This window comes from Octopus bimaculoides, chromosome 11 (assembly GCF_046866305.1).
Source record: "Octopus bimaculoides isolate indiv1 chromosome 11, ASM4686630v1, whole genome shotgun sequence".
Classification (NCBI taxonomy): Eukaryota; Metazoa; Mollusca; class Cephalopoda; order Octopoda; family Octopodidae; genus Octopus; species Octopus bimaculoides.
This window is the reverse complement of record NC_142938.1, coordinates 77,263,465-77,286,632: the sequence shown is the minus strand read 5'-3', so window position 1 is coordinate 77,286,632 and position 23,168 is coordinate 77,263,465. Positions and strand designations below refer to the sequence as shown.

The window sequence follows — 23,168 nt, the reverse complement described above, 5'->3', positions numbered from 1 at the left end:
TACATACATACATACATACACACACACACACGTATATATACATATATATATATATATATATATATATATATAGTGAAATACTTTAAATTTCTTCTTGTAATCATCTCCCCGTAGTCATTGTTTTTTTTTGGGGGGTTAACTTAGCAAACGTGACAAAAATGTCAATAACCAGTTTATCTTTAAATCCCATAGCAAAAGATATCAAACAAATTTTGAGAAAAACAAAAAATTAAAGTACAACAACAAACAAACAACAACAAAGAGCAATGACTGTCCACACAACAGCGATGAATAGCGATAATTGATGGTTAACCGATTTTTACGTCATTCTTGTCATTTGAGTAGCTTGACTGGTCCAATGCGGTTTTGGTTCCTTCAGCTCATAAATAGGGCAGTTCAGTCGTAAAGGGTCGGGGAGGAAAACAAAATTCGTCTACAGCTTAACAAAAGCATTCGAAAACTCTATTCATTGAAGGCTCAAACGTTTGCAGGCAGATATTTTATACATACAAAAATACTCACAAATTGTTGCTTAATCCAGCCTCCTGACGCCAACATGGCTCCAACAGTCAAGTCAGTAGGTAGGAAACCGCGGGCCAGCCCAGCAAGTCAACTTGCTCAGAGAGGAAGAAGTAGTCCTAGCTGGCTATTTGTCTTGTGTAATGCGATTCTTCGTCGCCCGAGTTCACTTCGACTGGTCACCCGACTGCCTCCGTTGCCAAACTCACAACCACTGTTTGTTTTCGTTTGCCAACTTCACGCTTACTATTTTCGTTTGCCAACTCCACACTTATTATCCTTATTACTGTTTCTGTTTCCGCTGCCAACTGACACCGCATTCTTTACGTTAGCAACTTACACCGCTCGTTCTTTACATTTGCCAATTGACACCGGGCGTTTTTTTTCTTCTTTTTCTTTTTCTTGCTTTGACAATTGACACCGCGTGTTCCTCCACCATTTTCAAATCATCCACCTCACAGCAAAGTCGCACAAGAACGTGCAGCAGCTTCATATCAGTCACGTGATCTATAACGTTATTTCTCCTCCCTAACACTACCCATTCCCCATACCTTTGTCAACCCGACAAAAGTATACAACATTTATAACTTCAGTCCTTACGGTGACTGTCTTGCTCTTGCGTCCCTTTTCCTTGGTCTTCCCTAGTACCTTCGTCTTCTTCATTTGACACTCTTACAAAGCAAATTTCAGTTCAAAATTGCGAGTTTTTAACTTTTCACCTGAGATCGAATTTATGCTATTTTCTTATCGTATTTCTTCCAGATTGTACTGCAGTCTTTATTCTGCTAATTATTTTCTGTGAATTAAGAAGCTTTTTCAATTCCACCATAGTGTAAATGATTTCCATCTTCAAAACTCTGCTGTTACAATTCAAAATCTTGTGAGTTGGAAGACATTTTCTCTTTCGTAACAGCGATCCTTTTACGGATTTGCCCTGTCTTTCACCCTGTTCGTTGTTTGCCTTTAGTTCGTTAATTTCCTGGGTCAGCTGAAATTTATTATCTGACAGTCAGCTGTTGTCATTGTTCAGTGAACGCCTAAGATAATAATGCAGATTGGGTTTCCAAACATCATATTAATGGATGAACTCAACAAAATAACCTAAGTCCCCAGGATAAGCCAAGAAGTAAAAAGAAAAAGATGGAATTGGATTGGGTATGTATTGAGAAAGGAGCCCAATCACCACTATATGACTGCCTTGACTTGGCAACCACAGGGGAAGAGAAAAGTCAGTAGATCAAAACCCACATGGAGAAGGACAGTGGAAAAGGAAAGGAATCGAACAGGATAGTCATCATAGAATGCGGCAATAAAACTTGAAAACCAAAGGGATAAATGGAAAACGAGCGTGGAGGCCTTATGTGCCAGGTGGCACGAAGAGGATAAGTAGATAGATATATACGCACATGCATATATACATGTTTGTATATATAGATATGTATGGATATATATGTAAATATGTGTGTACATATGTGTATATGTATGTATATGTGTGTGTGTGTATTTATGTATGATTGTTTGCATGCATAAATGCATTCATACGTACATACATGCGTACATACATGCATGCATACATGCATACATACATACATACAGACAGACAGACAGACAGACAGAACACCTATGCTGAACTATTGAGAAATCTGCAGTTAATCTATCCAGATTACAAGTTCAGGTTTATACCTGTAATTATTGGGACCCTGGGACATGTAACATACTGGCTAAATACCAATCTTGAGAAATTAGGCTTCTCAAAACCAGGAAGGGGGAAAGCTAATTCGAAGACTACAGATTCAGTCCATCACTGGAACTGTCAAGATCTGTTCCAGAAGTTTATCATTTAAATACATATGAGCACGCCTAGATATGCAACTATATGCATGAGAATACATACATAAAACATACAAATCTGCACATACATACATACATGCATACAAACAAAAATACCCTATTATTGATGTTGAAGTTCCAATGAAGGAACCTTAGATCTAGGTTAGAATCCGGCTCTATCGCTATTGGCAAGAAATCTTGAAATAAACTGAATAATGACATGCATACTTATATACGCAGATGCATACATATGTGCAAAGTTCAACATCAATGGAAATGCGGACAGATTATGCTTCCCACACAAGGATGGTGGCTGTGGTTTCGCATTTGTATTGATATCATATGAAGCACATATGCTTACACTGAAACAACATCTGCAGCAGAGGAAAGAGACCAGTAACTATCTTTGCCCAAATTTATGACCTTGAAATCAACAATATAACTAGGATAGTTAATGAACATTAGGCGAGGCATGAAATAAGAGCTGATACAGCTTTCTCTCCAAGGAGCATTGGTAGAACCTATTTATCAGAGGAACAAGATAATAAAAAATTAATTATTTCACTGGGAAAATATTACGTGGGTACTTGGTGCGAAAAGAAAGCAGAAACCATAAGAGTTCGTCGTGTCAAATGGATTGTATGGAGTGCAGACAAATTTATGACAACCCACTTCAAAAGCAACCTACATGCAATTCAATAACATGAGATCCCCATCAAGTATCTACTGCATAAAAGGCAGGAAACATAAACAGACAACAAATGCAGGCGGTGAAAAACTAAAACTGAAGACATCAATCACATTATTACCATCTGCGAGAGAATGTCTTTTAGATATCATCTCGCCATGAAGCTTGATGCAGTGGTGAGTAATCTGGGACAGAATTAGAAAACAAAAAAAAAACACTAATAGATGACAACGAGGTGTGGTCAACAAGTACCCGACCTTGATTTTTTTTTCTGCACAAAATAATAATGCGTGAGTAAAATCTGCATAGGTGTTAGGTGGCTGCGTCCTTCTTGAGCATGCGCAAAAAGTTTCGTGTCTATAGGTTGCGCCATTTGCCCGCACTGACGCATTGAGTACAGACGTGAAGAGTGTGCTGTGCGATTTTTGTTTTTGAGTCAAGACGACCGAGCGCATTGAGCAAAGACACTGTATCAAATTCTGCTAAAAACTTGGTGATACGCAAACCCAGAATATCGAGAAGATTTAGAAGGCCTTCGGAGATGATGCTTTGGGAAAAACACAAATAAAGGAAAGGTACAACCGGTTCGAAGATGGCCGCACCTTATTGGACAGTGAACCAAGTTGTGGTAGATCATCAACTAGCAGAAAAGACAAAATGATTGCAAAGGTCCAAGGAATAGTCTATGAAGACCGTCGTGTGACCATTGAGGAGATTGTTGCCGAAGCTGGAATCAGCCAGGGGTCAGTTCAGTCAGTTCATTCCGCCCACATCGTCCAAGCATTCTTCGTCAAGCAAAACACACCATTTGTTCGTCAAGCTTCCTACACCCCAGGTTTGGCTTCATGCGACTTTTGGCTATTCCCAATGCTCAAAAGCAAAAAACACTCGAAGGGAGAATATTTGAGTCAACAGACGACATTTAGAAAAATACGACGGTACAGCTCTACAGCATCCCAAAAAATGATTTTCAGAAATGTTTCCAGCATGGAAGGAACGCTGGCAGAAGTGTGTAGACTCCCAAGGCGAATACTTTGAAGGAAGCTAAATCAAAATGGTGAGCTTTTAAATATTGCTTGTTTTTTGGTCAAAGGTCGGATACTTTTTTGGGCCAAAGGTCAGATACTTTGTATATTGAGACCGATAGGTCGAAAGAATATTGATGGTACTTAAAAATCAAAACAGCCACCAAGTTAAAACTCAACCGGCCAGATATTGCTGTTGAGGATCACAAAGAAAATATATACTCTATTGCGGAAATCAGCTGCCCTCTAAACACCAGTGTGGATGAATTGATAATGTTATTTCTTTATTGCCCACAAGGGGCTAAACATAGAGAGGATAAACAAGGACAGACAAAGGGATTGAGTTGATAACATCGACCCCAGTACGTAACTGGTACCTACTTAATCGACCCCGAAAGGATGAAAGGCAAAGTCAACCTCGGCGGAATTTGAACTCAGAACGTAACGGCAGACGAAATACGGCTAAGTACTTCGCCCGGCGTGCTAACGTGTCTGCCAGCTCGCCGCTTTAATAATGTAGAAGTAGTGTAGAGGCTTTTATACTATTTCAATTTTGTTCTCAACCGGTTTTTGTTCTTTCTCGGTATTCTTTTATTCTTTTATTTGTTTCAATCATTTGACTGCGGCCATGCTAGAGCACCGCCTCTCGTCAAACAAATCGACCCCAGGACATATTCTTTGTATGCCAAGTACTTATTCCATCGGTGTCTTTTGCCTAACCGCTAAGTTACGAGGACAAACACACACACACACAAACACAGGCGCACACACACGCACGCACGCACGCACGCACATATACGACAGGCTTCTTTCAGTTTCCGTCTACCAAATCCACACACAAGGGTCGGCCTGTAATAACGATTGCAATAGCAGTCGACCAATTCTCCATAGTAATTTTGCTGAATGTTATCATGTCATCAATTCGATGTTATTCAAGCCTTTTTCATAAGTCAGTCACATGGTACCCAACGAAAAACCTATTTGTAGTAGATTCAGGCATATGACTGGGTTTTTTTTGGTACCTTGACATCATTTAGTACCATCTTGTTAACATGAAATAGGGCGATTGTCCTGTACAATTTGAGCATGCGCCCTTTCTGTTTTACAGAAATAAAATCTACGTTATTGTCATTAGTGGAAGAGTACCAAGAGATTACGAAACCGCACGTTAGCGGAGTCAAATGGGGCGGCTTGCAACTTGTCTGAGGCGTGGTTTCTGATCGTAAACCTTCTTAATTATTTAAAATGGATGTTTTATCCATTAAGCATTCAAGTGTTTGAAATCACCACGCTGAGTTTCCCGTCATCTGGGACATATTACTTACTTCGCTAGGTTGCGTATCTATTCACCGTTTTAATTTACTTTTCAAAGATGGCGACATTTTTTTCTAAAACACAGTACATTGTTTATTTAGCTCCGCATTTTCTAATGTGGGTATGTAAATGGTAGAACATCATTTAACTCATTTATATCATTGGGTATTGAAAGGCCATAATTTTTATTGCTTCTTTTAATCTACATTAGTATTCAACAGAGGCTTTCTAAAAGACTGTATTTTTCAAGAGTAACTTTCAACTGTTCTCTCGGAGTTCCTAAGCTTTTCGTGACCCATGTATTGTCAACTTCTTGTTCAGTTTATACAAAATGTAACTGAATTCTAATAAGAGCACAGTCAACATACTTTGAAATATAATACTGCAGGACATAAGGTTCTGATACGGTCTGCAATAACATCATTATTGTTAACTTCAACGGTCATATTAACGTCACCGTCATTATTAATATTATCGCCGTAATTTTAAATAGCACCACTTACCCAATATACGGCATAACTGTTTTGTGGCACTCGTTCCTTGCAGCCTCACTTTCGTTGTCAATCGAGGTCATATATTGGTATCCGTGTTTGTGATTTCTGCGAAGCCGAATATACTTAATATACTTCTTTTTATTTTTTTATCTGATCAGCTGTTCTTTGTTTGATGGAAGTGGTATCCAGATAAAGTTGTTTCTAGTAACGATGCAATGATCATGATGTGAGAACATTGGACACCGTTCCATCTAATTTCCTTCGACATCGTGTTCTTTATATCGTTGTCACAGTGATTGCCTTTGTACTGGAAGCATGTCCACATTTATTACTGTATTCAATTTTACTCTAAAAGTTTGAGCAAACAGTCAAACCCAAGGAGTTTTTTTTTTTTTTTTTTACAATAATACAGAATATTTATTTGAACTAAAAACAATCAAACTTGAATTAAATGTGTACCAATTTTCACTAAAATAGAAAAAAAAATTCCATTATATTAATAGTATGCATTTGAATCAAACTTAGACTAAAATACCGGTGTGTATATGTATATATATATAATGTGTATACAGGCGTAGAACGGTATGAGCTATATCATTTTACGTTTGTTTCGGAGAAACTCCTTAAAGAGACCTTTGTGTTAAGGACATAGAGCCTCGCTCAGAACGACGGTGAATCACCAGTCACGGTGTTTCGACTTAAGTTAGTCTCTTCGGTAATGAATTCCCTGAACTTTCAGAGACTGTTCCGATCTAGAAATCGGTAAACAAAGCATTTACGGATTCATACAAATGCAAGCCAAATTAGAATTATTTCCTATTTTGATAAATCTGATTTCAATATTTAAAGCTTTATTCTGTTTATTAAAACATTTTCACTCTAAATACACTCGCAATGCACAATGCATTTTCAGTCTTTTATAATTTTTTTAAATGTCTACTACTTTTTAATTATCTCTTATTATTTCTTAATAATCTATGTATATAATTACGCAGACTGCATTTAACTGCACAACATGTATCAATGCATATTCTTACACATAATATTTTACTTATTTTCAGGATTTGTACCCAAATCAAAATGTGCCGAACTGAATATCACACAGTTATACCAATACGGTTATGAGAACAACGAAACTCATGATATCCAATACGAAGCTTGTCGAATACATATCTCTAGCCTGACTGGTGATGGAACTAATCATACATTAAGCTGTATCAATGGTTACAGCTATGAAGAAAATAGTGACCTTTCTTTAGTGTCCGAGGTAAAACTCGAAATGGGACAGTGCCATGATTGACCGCTGGCCCCTAAAGCCTTTTTTATTCTCTCGCTGTTTATTTCCTCATGCTCCTTTCTGTGTTTGTGCGTGCATGTGTGTGTTTGTGCGTGTGTGTGTGTGTGTTTGAATGTGTGTAGAGGTACACTCACACGCCATGATTGACCGCTGTTCTTTCCAAAAGCTTTGATGGTTTAAAAATAGCTTTCAGAAAGAAAAAAAAACCTATCTTTTCTATCTTATTCTGAATAATTGTACACAAACAAGACTGCAGTCTAACGACAGAAACAATTCGCACATTAATTATAATTAGACAGTTTAAAGAAATAGTTTTATGAATTCATTCTCTCAACAACTAAGAGAAAGTAAGTAGATCATAATACGAAGACGTAAATGACAGCCGAAATTTGCGCATTTGATATACGACTCATTGCCGAGAACTTCGTTGCAAAACAACGATGTTTATTTTTACAGCGATGTTAAACATATGCTTATTAAACACAGAGTCTTGCAACATTGTTACAAATTTAGACACGAGCATTTCTTGCAAATTAGTCTTCTGTTTTGAATCACTAGCAACATTTACTTGCTTGAGTTTCACCTTACATTCGTTTATGCACCTGACTTGTTGTCCTTTATTCGCTCTCTTAGTGGAAAACATCAGAGTGCAACTTGTTTATGGAAGTTGAAATTGCAACACTACGTTTTTGCGTTGGTGCATTCGGTAGAAAACTCAAGACTTGGTTACGCCACTAGGCATACTCTGCAAAGAAATAATTTGCTTTCTAACGATTGGAAGTTTGTTTCGTGTCAGAATTTCTAAGCCTTGGCAGTTATTCTTCTCTTCCTTATTTTCTTCTGTTTGTTCTCTGCCTTTTAACTGCCTTCAGTGGAGGCGCAATGGCCCAGTGGTTAGGGCAGCGGACTTGCGGTCATAGGATCGCGGTTTCGATTCCCAGACCGGGCGTTGTGAGTGTTTATTGAGCGAAAACACCTAAATCTCTACGAGGCTCCGGCAGGGGATGGTGGCGAACCCTGCTGTACTCTTTCACCACAACTTTCTCTCACTCTTACTTCCTGTTTCTGTTGTGCCTGTAATTCAAAGGGTCAGCCTTGTCACACTCTGTGTCACGCTGAATATCCCCGAGAACTACGTTAAGGGTACACGTGTCTGTGGAGTGCTCAGCCAGTTGCACATTAATTTCACGAGCAGGCTGTTCCGTTGATCGGATTAACTGGAACCCTCGTTGTCGTAAGCGACGGAGTGCCAACAACAACAACTGCCTTCAGTTTGAAGTATAAAAGTATTCATTCTATGTGTTCTTTAGGTATGAGACACCTTGCATGGTTTTAGTATATTGACTCTTGGTATCGTTAGCGGGCCGGACCAAAAGCTTAGCGGCATTTCATCCGGCCTTACGTACTGAGCTCAAATACCTTCAAGGTCGACTTTGTCTTTAATCGTTTCTGGGTCAATAAATTAAGTATCAGTAGAGCACGGGGGTCGATGTAATCGACTGAGTCCCCTCCCCTGACATTGCAAGCCTTGCGCCAAAATTTGAAACCAATATTTTACTCGTGGTCTCGTTAGCTCGCCGGACAAAATGCTCAGCGGCATTTCGTCCGTATTTACGTTCTGAGTTCAAATTCCGCCGAGGTTGACTTTGCCTTTCATCCTTCCGGGATCGATAAAATAAGTATCAGTTGAACACTGGGGTCGGTGTCATCGACGTAACCTTCTCCCCGACACTGCAGGCCTTGTGCTAAAATTTGAAACCAACATTTCCGATTAAATTCCTCCACCTCCTCCTTCTCCACACTTCCAGTTCAAAATCTGCTTTTATTTATTTCTTTATTATAGTTACAAATATGAATGAAAGTGTTTTTTGTTAACAATCAAAACCCGTTGCCAAAATTTGCATTGTTATACAGATGAAGCAAACCAATTTAGTTCTGTCCGAATGTATGTATACAACAAACAGTTATAGACTATATTCTCTCTATGACTAGGAACGAGTAACTGATCTATGATGAAGCTTTAACTAATGATAGAGTTAGATTAATCTCAGAGAAGGGGGAGAGAGAAAGAAACTTGTAATTTTATCTTTTTTTTTACTGTAGCCAGGCTAAATGCGTCTACACTCGTAAATTTACCTTATGTCTCTCTGCTCTTTATGCATAAAAAGATGAATGAGGATATATTAAATACCATACAAGGTAGATCCTTGGTTTATTGTAATTTTCTCAGCTCTCAGAGAAGGTAGGACAATCACTTGTTGGCAAAAAGGATCAACACAACTTCAAGTCGGGACAAGAGATAATCTCAAGAAGCATTAATTCTCCAAGCATGATATGCCATTAAGGAAGGGACAGTCTGGTTGTCTGGAGACAAGAGGAAAGCTCCTGGATACTTGGTTCCACATCAATAGGTGTCATCGGCACAGCAGTATGTGTACCTTTTCTCCGGCCGGGTCGGTAAGAAGTTTGCTTCTCAACCACATGGTTCCGGGTTCAATCCCACTGCGTGGCATTTTGAGCGAGTGTCTTCTATTGTATCCTCCGGTCGATCAAAGCCTCATGAGTGGATTTGGTAGACGGAAGCTGACAAAAGCACGTCTTGTGTTTACATACATATATATATATATATATATATATAAACACATACACACACATGTATATAGGTGTGTGTGTGTGTGTGTGTGTGTCCTCCACCACCGCTTGACAACCGATGCTGGTTTTTTACGTCCCCGTAACTTGGCACCTCGGAAAAGCGACAGATATAATAAGTACCAAGCTGATAATAATAATAATAATAATAATAATAATAAAAATAATAATAATAATAAGTACTGGGGTCAATTCAATCGACTACAAAAATAATTCAAGGCGGTGCCCTAGAATGGCCGCAGGATAATGAATGAAAAATGTCAAAGATAAAAGATATACAAAAATTTAGGGCACCTTTATGAACTAAGTAGCATCGAAATCTTGGAAAATTCTTGGTTCTTATAATTCTATCCCCTTTCTATTTAGAACTGGTCCCAACTGTCACTAGTTGATTGTTCTACCTTCTCCAGAGATAATACTGGTTCGATGTAGTGTAATTTACTCTTACGCTATTGCGAATTTCTCGCTTATGTGTGTGCACACCTAAAACAGCACAGAAGCGAGAACATAGGTTCGAACAACTATATAAATTCTATAACTGGTATTGTGTACTTTTCTTTTTGTTTAAGTTCACAGCAAAACGAATCTATCTATCTATCTATCGATCTATCTATCTATCTATCTATCTATCTATCCATCCATGTATGTATGTATGTATGTATGTATATGTGTGTGCGCGCGCACGTGTTTGTCTGTGTATGTGTGTGTTTGCGTAATACATATGCATGCACATATACATACATATACACAAATATATATATATATATATATATATATATATATATATATATATATATTGCTTCATCTATGAATATACACGTTTATCCGCGTACAGACTCACACGAGCACACACACACACACACACACACACACACACACACACACACACACATACAAACACACACATCAATACGCACGAATTTTATATTTTTGATTTTCGTTTCGCAGTGGGATCTTGTATGTGACAAAGCCGGCCTTTCTGAACTGACTCAAACCTTGTATTCGGTGGGGGGCCTGGTTGGAGCATTAACCATGCCTTATTTCTCGGATACCAGAGGAAGAAAACCAATACTGGTGATCAGTAACATCCTGATTTTCATAGCTGCAATTTCATCCTCATTATCATCTAATTACTATGTCTTCGTTACATTTCGGCTGCTGGAAGGACTTTTTACCCAGGTACAGTAAACCATTTTCTATCTTTTGCAATATTAAGTTCACTGTTTTTATTGCTTTAATGGACTTGTTTATTCATATGTTACTAGCGGGACCCGGGAATATTTCACGGAACTAATGGTAAATCTATTGGGTTATTTCTGAAAACTTTATCCAAAAAACCTGAAAATGTAGCCTGTGTTATGTCTGAATGGAAAGATAGTTGGTCGTCTGCTACTCATTGAGAAGTGAATGAAATTGGAATACGATGATTACTTAATGCACTTTATATATACAATTTATATACTTTATGCACAGTGGAGGCGCAATGGCCCAGTGGTTAGGGTTAGCGGACTCGCAATCATAAGATCGCGGTTTCGATTCCCAGACCGGGCGTTGTGAGTGTTCATTGAGCGAAAACACCTAAAGCTCCACGAGGCTCCGGCAGGGGATAGTGGCGAACCCTGCTGTACTCTTCCACTACAACTTTCTCTCACTCTTACTTCCTGTTTCTGTTGTGTCTGTAATTCAAAGGGCCAGCCTTGTCACGCTGAATATCCCCGAGAACTACGTTAAGGGTACACGTGTCTGTGGAGTGCTCAGCCATTTTCACGTTAATTTCACGAGCAGGCTGTTCCGTTGATCGGATCAACTGAAACCCTCGACGTCGTGAGCGACGGAGTGCCAACAACAAAAAACTTTATGCACAATTCTATAGACTTAATATACAGCACTCATAAAATAAATATGTACTCTTATGTTTCCATTTTTCCCATAGAGACAAAAAACACGCACACAATACCCCGTACATATGACACAACCTTTAGTTAAATTGCATATGTCTGCCTGGTAAATTAGCGTGAATATTTTACGGAATTGTACTTATGCGCATGCGTTAAGTGATAGATGACATGAAAAAAAAACTTGGTTCAGTTTTTTTAAAAATACGCCTTTCACCACCGCCACTTCCACACCTACCATCTCCACCACTTCCACAGATATATGCATATATATACCTCTTTGAATGTCCGATAGATTTGTCATTTTAATGAATTTTAATTACCTTTTCCTGATGATATCTGAAAAGAAACAGCAATGTTAACATATTAAGCAACGCTAATAATAAATGAAAAAACATAAAAATAAATAAGCCTTTGACGGTTTTAAATATATTTCAAAATTATGATGCTATGATGCTAGGTGTTTCCATTATTTTGTTCAACCCCTGTATATTTCGTTTTTGAATTTAGTTTGCAAGATTCTTTATGTGAATTCGTGAGTTGAAGCATATTTTGTTGTGTCTGGGGAGAGTCATTCTGTTTTAATGCCTTATCAATTAACACACTCACCGGTTCAGTTTCCACATGTTTAATTTTTTTCTAAAATTTTCGTTGCAAGAAGCAAGGCATTAAAATAGAACGATTTTCCCCAGACACAACAATAGATATAGATATAGTAGCTTCTAAGCTGAAGTGAAGACAGCATGATCTTTGTCTATCACCTTACCTTCTTGGAGGTTTTAGGTAAAAATTATACTAATGTGTCCATCTGTTTTAATTTAATTTAATTCTATGTATTTATGCAGCTGAGAATTGCTCTGCATTTAAATTGATGTAATGATTGCATTGATCAATTAAATGGTGTCGCTTGAAACAATCGTACTGCATTACTTCTGGATATCCTGTTGCTTATTTTGATACATACATATATATATATATATATATATATATATATATATATATATATATATATAGAGAGAGAGAGAGAGAGAGAGAGAGAGAGAGAGAGAGAGAGAGAAGAGAGAGAGAGATTCAAGGTTGAATATGGTACTTATGCGTAGGCACCCGAATATCGTATCCCAAAAGGACAGGTGATCAAAATAAAAAAATAAGCAACACGGATTTCAAGGGTGATTGCAGTACGCACGTTTCATGCTACTCCAATTTATTTAAGTAATGCGAGCATTACATTAAATGCAATATGAAGAGCAATTTCGTGCAGCTGAAGATTGCTCTTCATATTGCATTTAATGTAATGCTCGCATTACTTAAATAAATTGGAGTAGCATGAAACGTGCGTACTGCAATCACCTTTGAAATCCGTGTTGCTTGTTTTGATATATATATATATATATATATATATATATATATATATATATATATATATATATATGTAGATAGATAGATAGATAGATAGATAGATATGAAGCGAGCTGACAGAATCATGAGCACACCAGACAGAATGCCGCCCAACACTTCGTGTATCTTTCCGCCCCGATTTAAAATTCCGCTACGATCGGTTTTGTCTTTTTCTTCTTTCGGGGGTCGATAAAATAAGTGCCAGTTAATCACCGGGCTCGATATAAGCGACTAGCCCCTTCCTACAAAATTTCCGTTCTTATTTCTATTACGAAGTATACATAAACATGTATGCCGTTGTAAACAACATAATATATATGTGTGTGTGTTCGTATATTTGTGAAGTGTAGGAGTAAAAGTACAAATAAAACTGCTCTACTTTAAACTTGTTTTTCAAAAGCGTGGTCGTATGTGAATATATATTTGAATGCTCTTGATCTCTCTATATTCGTTTATTTTGACAAGAAACTAAATCAGTACACCATTTCAAAAGTAGGGTAAAGAGAATGGTTTTTCCACAAGGCGGTTATTAGCAAAAGTGGAGGGAAATAGTTTCAACTTTTATATAATCAAAGCAATGTAGGACAACTTTTTATAACATTGAAGAAGTTAGCAGGACTGGATTTAGCCGTAACCAGTAAACACGTCACCCCTTAGGGACACGCAATCTGAATGAGCCTGAAGATTATTACAAACATACATACATACATACATACGCAATTGGTACTTATTTTATCGACCCCGAAAGTATGAAAGGCAAAGTCGACCTCGGTGGAATTTGAACACAGAACGTAACGACGGGCGAAATACCGCTAAGCATTCAGTCAGCTCGCCGCCTTAATACCAAAAATAATAATGAATGGAAATATATTAACAAAAAATAAAATAAACGTAAAAATAAAAATAAAAGCTGAAGTTGAAAAAGATTAACGGGGTAAGGGGTTACATAATTAAGGGATCATTGTTCAAATTTAGCATATTTGCATAACGTGAGCTTACACACATGCACACACACTCACTCACTCACTCACATTCACACGCACACTCGCTCACACACATTCAGACACTCACTCACACAACTCACACACACTCACTCACACACACACATACACGCACATAATCACTCACGCACACACGCACACTCACTCATGCACACACATTCACTCACTCACTCACACACACAACTCATTCACACACAACTCATTCACACACTCAGACACTCACTCACACACATACACATACACATACACTCACTCACACACACACACATTCATACACTGACACGCAGTCTTGATTACATACACGACTACACTTACACATTCGAAATGTATTCTGGATACTTTTTCAGGGGAGGTCGTTATAATTATCCCAGATTATCGCAATTCTAATATATTATTGCTACCCCTGTAATAAGCTGAGCTGCCAACAATACACATCAATTCGGCATTTGATGTCCTTCGAAGTAGGCCCCTTCTGATGGTACACCTTTTTTCAGAGTGGTTTCCTTTGATGGAAGCATTCCTGGAACTCCTCTTTTGGGACAGCGAGCAGCTGCCTCGTCGCATTCTCTTGGATTTCGTCGACATCTTGGTATCTTGTTCCTTTCACGTAGGCTTAGATATTTGGAGAGAGAAACAAGTTGCAAATGGTGAGATCTGGGGAATATTGTGGTCATCGGATTTGGAATGCTGTGCTTGTCCAAAACCTTTTGCACACGTTGTGCTGGATGGACAGGTGCGTTGTCCTGGTGGACTTACTGCTCACCAGATGCATGCAACTCTGTCCTTTTCCGACGAACAGCATCCCGCAAATTCCGCAACACGTCACTATAGTACACCTTGTTTACTGTCTGACCCGGTGGATCAATACACACGATGAAGAATGCTCTTGTAGTCGAACACATTGGAGAGGTTGGGGGTCTTCAGCTGAGTATTGCTTTCGGGGTCATAGCCATAGACCCACGATGCGCCATGTGTTATATATATATATATATATATATATATATATATATATATATATATATATATACATATATATATATATACCCAAGTATCTACTTCCATGAGTTATGTATTATGGTGAATGCAGGAGCAAAGCATAACTTGTAAACTAGTGAGAGGAAAATATGAGTATGACCAAGAACGTATATATATATATATATATATATATATATATATATAGATAGATAGATAGATAGATAGATATACATATATATATATATATATATATATATATATAGTTAATAATGAAAGAAAGAAAATGGAGAATTATGGATATATAAATAATTCATTTGTGTGATTCTCCCTTTTCCTTCTTTCATTATAAATAATATGTATTAGTATAATAATCCCTGACATACCGTCGAGACTTTCTCCTTATAGTGATTAACCAGTAAAATGTTTGGATTATCTAATCCCTAATGACGACCTGACATCTTCGAATTGACTGTACGCACGAACACACACACACACACACACACACACACACACACACACACACACACACACACCAAGCAGGTAGATTCTAACACATCCTTAAATCGTATAACCAGATACATAGAAATAAGCAGAGTAGTATGCGTGTGGGCCCTAGCCATTAGTGTATCGGACAAAACGTGCTTTGTTTGTTATTATGAGTTCAAATCTTGCCCGATCAACTTCTGTGGTTTCCTTCCAGTGGGGTCGATAAAAAAATATCAACCAAATATTACCGTGATTTAATATTCACATACCCAAACCACATGCGGTTGGAATTATGACCAAAGAAATCACGTGTGCTCTCTTTTTTCTCTTCCTCCTCCTCCTCCTTCTCTCACTCACTCACTCTTTCTCTGACGTGTATGCACCGACACACAGACACAAATATAGTCATATGAATAATTGAAAATTTACTAAGATTTATATGTTTATTTAGTTAGTAGTTGATGTTCACTAGTGAAAGTCTGTCTTTCGTACGAGTATCCTCTCATAACGAGGACAAATGAGACGCCCTTTTGAACTTAAATGTTCTAATTAGACAGATATTGGCTGTAATCTATTAATCATGGACTAAAAAAGAAAGAGAGAAAAGAAAAAAGTCTGCTTTGTTGGTTAAGTGTTTGAGAAACTGCATTGAATAAGGTCAGCCTGTGTTACAGACAACGTTAGATAACTACTTTCAATTCATTCACAATTATTAAGTTTCAACGAAATAAATATAACTGGATTCATTTCTGCATATACGGCCAATTGGCAAGAGTCTTTATGACGTCGAAAAGAGTGCTTTGTGTAGTAATTGTTCTGGCTCTCTGTGTCCTTGATCTTAGTTCAAATCTCACTAAGGTCAAATTCACCTTAATCTTTCAGGGTTCGACAAATAAAGTACTTGTCCTGTTTTGGTTCGATGTTCTTTTCTTTTTCCCCTCTGTCTTTCTCTATTTTTGAAAGAAATTGACTGTGGGCAGACCTGGTGAGGTACGAGGTGAGCCAGGTCTAAAAAGATGTCCGCGATACGTTGTTTGCTATAACGGCACCCTTACGATTTCAATGTCAATCAATGAGTTGAGAGCTTAAGTCTAGGTAAGCGTATGTCTAGAAATGCAAGCAAATTAACTAGAGTGATAATGCGACGATTTAGCAGAGCCATTTGCACATCAGATAGAACAGCTTGCTGAGTTCGTTCCTGCTCTCTCTATCCTCTACTTCAAGTCCTGTCGAGGTCAAATTAGCATTTCATCTATTCGACACCCTTAAGTAAAGCACCAATCCAATTACTGTGAATCGATTCTTCTCATTCTCTCTGGAAGAAACCACTTGTGTTCAGACATGTAAAGTGCTGCGTTTTTTCAAGTGGGAAATAACCAAGAGATACCGTATGCCAAGACGGCACACTCCCCGATCCAACAAGGGTTAAGGACTCGCCAGCATCCGTGTAGTGTAACGATAAACTATTTTGGAAATCGAGATTTCGATGCAAGTTCAAAACCTGTGTTTCACTACTTTTTATTTCGTTTATTTATACTTTGTTGTTATTGTCGAACCTCAAGACATTCCGAATCGAAGAGTTATTATTTTAAAGACGTTAAAGCGGCGAGCTGGCAGAAACGTTAGCACGCCGGGCGAAATGCTTAGCGGTATTTCGTCTGCCGTTACGTTCTGAGTTCAAATTCCGCCGAGGTCGACTTTGCCTTTCATCCTTTCGGGGTCGATAAATTAAGTACCAGTTACGCACTGGGGTCGATGTAATCGACTTAATCCGTTCGTCTGTTCTTGTTTGTTCCCTCTATGTTTATCCCCTTGTGGGCAATAACGAAATAGGTATTTCTCTTTTCCACTATTTTCTTGAATTTCTTCTATTCTTACCCCTTATTTCATTTCAATGCTCTCTGTGTGTTTATTACATAACAGTACAGCCGTCTCACTCACCAGGGCATCTTTCTTGTAAATTTTAAATATATCTGTTTACCTACCCTGTATACTCTTCCATGCCGTCTTTTATTTGCTTGTTTGTGTTTGTATCAATACATCTGAAGGAACATATAAAAATTCCATGTGTATTCCCTTGCTGGGGGTATATATGTTTATTCGTTCGTTTCTTTTATTCATCTACAAGTTTATGTCGTTGTCTGCGTTCATTTAGATATGTTTATATCTTTGCACGTTTTTCTATCCATGTCCTCACATCTCAATTGACAGCTACATTTCTATTTGCATGTGTTTGTAAATGTAAACTTCATCATGTGAAGGTGCATGGCTTAGTGGTAGGGTATTTGGATACCGATCGTAAGGTTGTGAGTTCGATACTTGACGGCGTGTTGTGTGTTTGAACAAGGCATTTTATTTCATGTTGCTCTAAAAATTTTATTTCATGTTGCTGGCAAAAATGATTTCTATCTGTATTTCAAAGGGCCAGCCGTGTCATTTTCTGTGTCACGCTGAAGCTCCCCGAGAACTACGTGTTTATGGAGTATTCATCAACTTGCAGGTTAATTCCACGAGCAGGCTGTTCCGTTGATCGGATCAACGAGTACACTCGTCGTCGTTATAGACGGAAATCCAGGAAATTCTGTCATAGACCTGATTCTTTATTTATCCTCCTTTAACTTCATCTTCCTCACTGTCTTCCCTTGTCACATATACAATTCTTAGTAACCGTTTTCCTTCGATGATTTCATCTCTACTATCATCGGGCAATAGTATAGCAATTCCACTTTCTCCAGTATTTATTCTCGTCGTGATACATTGCTCTCTATTTTCCTACAACACAGCTGGCGTTAGGAAGGGCATCCAGCTGTAGAAACTCTGCCAAATTTAGATTGGAGCCTGGTGTTGCCATCCGGTTTCACCAGTCCTCAGTCAAGTCGTCCAACCCATGCTAGCATGGAAAGCGGACGTTAAACGATGATGATGATGATGATGATGATGATGATGATGATGACAACATATTTCCTCATTACTTAATCATCACCGTTGTTAAATTCTAAACCTTTTATTCGTAAATATTTTCCCCCACTCACACTTGCTTATCAAACTTCAAGTTGTGCAATAAATACTTGTTACTCACTTACTTCCCCTTGACCACATTATGTCTCTTACCTCTTCCCCAGTTACCCCATTATCAAAAATGGCTCTAGTTTTCCCCCCAACCCATATTCTCCAAGTTACGTATTCCTCGTTAACCTATCTATGCCTCATCGTTTTCGTAGTAACTTGTACGTCGAAAATAATAACGAAAGTTCGTTGTGAAATTCTTCTGTCTTGTATTCTGTTACAGCTTCCTGACAATTTTGTCTCTATATTCTTTACCAAATTCTTCTCTTGTCTCTCCAAGGTCTTTTGCCACAATCCATCTTTTTCCCATCAAATATCTCATAACGAATTTGCTAAAGTACAGCTCCAAAACCTTCCCCATATCCACCTTATTCACCTTGTCTCAACTTCATTCACATCCTGAACTCTGCTATTAATTCTTCGTTTTTTAGTTCTTTCTAATTCCGCCAACTGCTTCATCTCCTGTTAGCGTAAAACTGCTTTACCCCTTCCTAGAACAATGAATATTCACTCAAATTCATTTAATGAATAAATTTGACCATGTATAAGCAGTATGTTATCAATGGATACACAAAACAAAACAACAAAGAAACTGTAACAAAATGAAAAATAAAAAAAAAAAGAATAAATGTTAAAAGGGCTTCTGAATTATTCAGTGCCCCCGAGATAATAGCAAACAGAAATACATTTATGCACTGTTGAAATGTGTACTGAAAACGCAGGTCTTTTACCATCCAGTCATTAACTATTTGTTATTAACGAGTCAAATACTTCTTTCCGTCGTGTGAAAGAATACTTTCCAAATTTTCTATGATCTTTACTTGCATTCATTCATATGTCGTTGTTTTATTATGTATGAATGTAAAACGTTCACTTGTGTGTGTGTGTGTGTGTGTGTGTGTGCGTGCGAGTGAAAAAATTCGTGCGTGTATTTGTGTGTTGGGGTTAGGTTGTTTGATTGAACGGCTTTGTGTGTGAGATCATAATTGCGTGTGTTTGCGTGTGTCTGTGCGTAAGTTCATTCAGGTGCGTATGTTTGTCATAGTCATTTCCCTTTTCACTAAATTGGAACGCTTCTGCATGATCTGTTAGATTTTATCCCAGTTTCTGAGGTGTAGAGGCGACCGAGAGTACAAGACTGACCAACACTCCAAAATATGTCAATCCGACACAGGGCTAACACGTAACCAGATGTTGGTGGCACTAATTTCAGCTGAGTAAAATAGAGATGAATCAACTGTGGAATGAAGTGCATTATACAATGGCACAAAGCGCAGCCCAGTTCGAGAATCGAAACCATGACTTCAACCTTGCAAGCTCACCACCCTCAAGTACTAGACCACGCGCTTTCGTATTTGTTTCCATGTATATTTCTCTGTCACTGCATTTAAATACGTGGTTATAGCTCTGTTGTGCAAATACAACTTTCACACACACACAGAGGCAACTATATTCATTGGTGAGTCCGATAAGAGTATTTGATATGAGATGTGTAGAACCTAACGTGTTAGACCTGACTCTTCCCCGGAGAATGAAGAAATGTGAGGTTATCATTTAGACTGGAAACAAATCACCTGCATTTACCTAAAAGACGCCTAAACGTAATATTGTCTTTAATATCCTTCTTCACCAATCTAATTATTATTATTAATTATTATTATTATTATGGTAGGACAAGTAGAAAGATATATTTTCAACGCGTAAATACTGAACAGTATATATATAGAATAAAATTCTTTCAAGAGCAGAAAAATATTTGTCGGTAATCATTGGTTGCTGACAAATTTTTCTGCTCTTAAAAGGATTTTATCCTTTATATAAACTGTTCAGTATTTACGCGTTGAAAATATATCTTTCTACTTGTTCTACAATACATTTCAACGTTCCAAAAACAAACTTATGTTTGTTTACATATGACCTATCATCATCATCATCATCATCATCGTCATCGTCATCGTCGTCGTCGTCGTCGTTGCCGCCTTTGTACAGCTTCTAACGCTGGAGATGTACTACAGTGTCAGCTGTTTACTATCAGTGAACTAAGGTAACGCCTCTTATTTTTCGAGCACCTTCCGGAGTATTCGAGCGGTTCCTAGTAGTGTTGTTTTCTGCAAGTGCTCCACCCTTATTGCAGCCCCTATTTCTTCCACGTACTTCTCGAGATTTTTGCTCACTGTTCCCAGGACTCCAACAATTATTGGTATTATTGCTACCTTTTTCATCGACCACAACTGCTTAACTTTCCAAGCTAACCTGTCATATCTCTCAACTTTTCTTTCTTCCTTATCGCATACCTTGTTGTCAGCTGGGCATGCTATATCTATGATCCAGCATAATTTGTTTTCTTTCTCAATTATTATTATTATTATTATTATTATTATTATTATCATTATTATTATTATTTTTGTCTTCCCTAGGGTCTGTTAGTATCGGCCTATACATTAATGTTGGAATTGTTTCCCGTTAAAAATCGAACTTTAATGTGTGGTATGACCGGTGTCACGTGGGGCATCTGTGTCTTACCTTTGGCACCAATCTCGTACCTGCTTCGGAATTACAGTTGGAGGGTAAATGTGCAAGTATTCTGTATTTTCCATGCAATGGCACTTTTTCATTTTTGGTAATTTTCATTTTATTTTTTAATTTTTTATTATAAATAAATAAATAAATAAATATTATAAATAAATAAAAATGACCATTATTGCAATTTTATTTGAATTCCCCACGGCTGAAGTCTTTCCGGTTAGCATGGGATTAATTTTAGGTTCGAAGCTATCAGAAATTAATATATTAATTTTAAAAAAATAAACAACCGATCTCAGAGTTAATCAGCGAATAGCTTCTTATCTGCGAGATAGATTGGAAATCACACTGCTGACGAATAAAATTAGATCCACTCCGAGCTGTTATAAATACCAGCCAAACTTCCCTCAAATCACAAAGGATAATGTATCCCTCTGTACAATAGACCGGAAAAAGAATAGGCGAGTTGGTCACGGTTGGAATTCTTTGGTTTGATCGATGAAGACTCATCTAGGGTCAAACAACAAATGAATATTATAATTGCATTTATGTTTTTATTTAATGATTAATCATATTGATTTCAATGTTTAGCACAAGGTCGGCAATTTGGGGGTGGGGGTATAAGTCGATTACATCGACTCCAGTGCTCAGCTGGTACTTATTTTATCGACCCCGAAAGAATGAAAGGCAAGATCGACCTCGGCGGCATTTGAATTCAGAAGACGACGAAATGCTGTAAAGCATTTCGTCCAGCGTGCTAACGATTCTGCCAGCTCGCCGCTTTAACTTAATAATAATAATAATAATAATATTTTCTACTATAGACACAAGGCCTAGAATTTGAGGGGAGGGGGATAGTCGTTCACATCGACTCCAATACTGGTACTTAATTTATCGACCACGAAAAGATGAAAGGCAAAGTCAACCTCGGCAGTATTTGAACTTAGAAAATAAAGACGACGAAATGTCGCTAAGCATTTTGCCCGGCGTGCTAAGGATCTGACAGCTCGCTGCTTTATGTGGTTAATTATATTGGCAACAGCTCTTCATATTTTTGATAAGTGTGTAGTCATTTAAATTCGTCTCGGTTTACGACTGATGTTTGTTTTATGACCCTTGGAAGGATGAAAGGCAAAGTTAACCTCGAAATATAATACAGAACGTTGACAAATGCCAAACTAAATACTGCACATTTAGTGCGACGCACTGCTGCTTCTGTTGCCTCTTCTCTCTTTTGGTTGATAATTAACAAATTCGCTATACATGTAAAGTTTGTAACACTACATGAAAGAGATGAATCCCGCTGACGCCATTTTAATTTTCCTTGTCCATGAGAAAGGAAATGACGCCACGATTTCCCATTTCCCTTTCACAAAATCATAAAATGATCCAATATTTTATGTATAATACATTTATTCAACTGCTTGATACTTATTCGTCCGAAATTGTCCAATAATGAACGAAAAATCTGAGTCAACTCTCTGACTTTGCGAGGAAGGGAAAAATGGAAAGTTTTTTTAATGGGACAGATTTAATAGAATAACAACTGTAATATATTGATCTAAAACGGCTCCCTACTTTACGTTATTTACCGATTGTGAATCGGCAAGAAACGGACAAGGAATTAGTAGAAACATAAGTGCACTAGTAGTAAAAATACTTGTAACTTCATCGGTAATTCATATTCAACTAGAATCAGGTTAATAGGCCGTACTCACACTCTGAGAAAATTGGTCTGGTGCCGAGAATTATACAACAGAAATTTCAATAATTTATTCCGTTAAAAAGCCTCTAATGTAACATAATTTTTTTTTTCTGAAAATGAAATTTGACGTGAAGAAATGTTGTATTCAAACTAAAGATATTTCATTTTAAAAATAGCATTTTAAATGGACAGGCGATATAAAATTCTTAAAATTTAACTATCTTTTCGTCAGCAAAAGAGCGCGTATCGATATGATAACGATTATTATTATTATTATTATTATTATCATTATTATTATTATCA

At 37.6% G+C, this 23,168-nt stretch overlaps 1 protein-coding gene across 2 annotated transcripts in view; it reads left to right on the top strand.

The window, feature by feature from the left end:
* LOC106867567 (organic cation transporter protein) overlaps positions 1-23,168 on the top strand; it is a 64,609-nt gene that overhangs the window by 21,068 nt on the left and 20,373 nt on the right. For both annotated transcript variants that reach the window (XM_089360419.1, XM_089360420.1), the window contains exons 2-4: positions 6,932-7,137; positions 10,765-10,995; positions 21,055-21,257. In XM_089360419.1, coding sequence (XP_089216545.1) covers positions 6,932-7,137; positions 10,765-10,995; positions 21,055-21,257 — 640 coding nt within the window. The remainder of the gene's footprint in view (positions 1-6,931; positions 7,138-10,764; positions 10,996-21,054; positions 21,258-23,168) is intronic.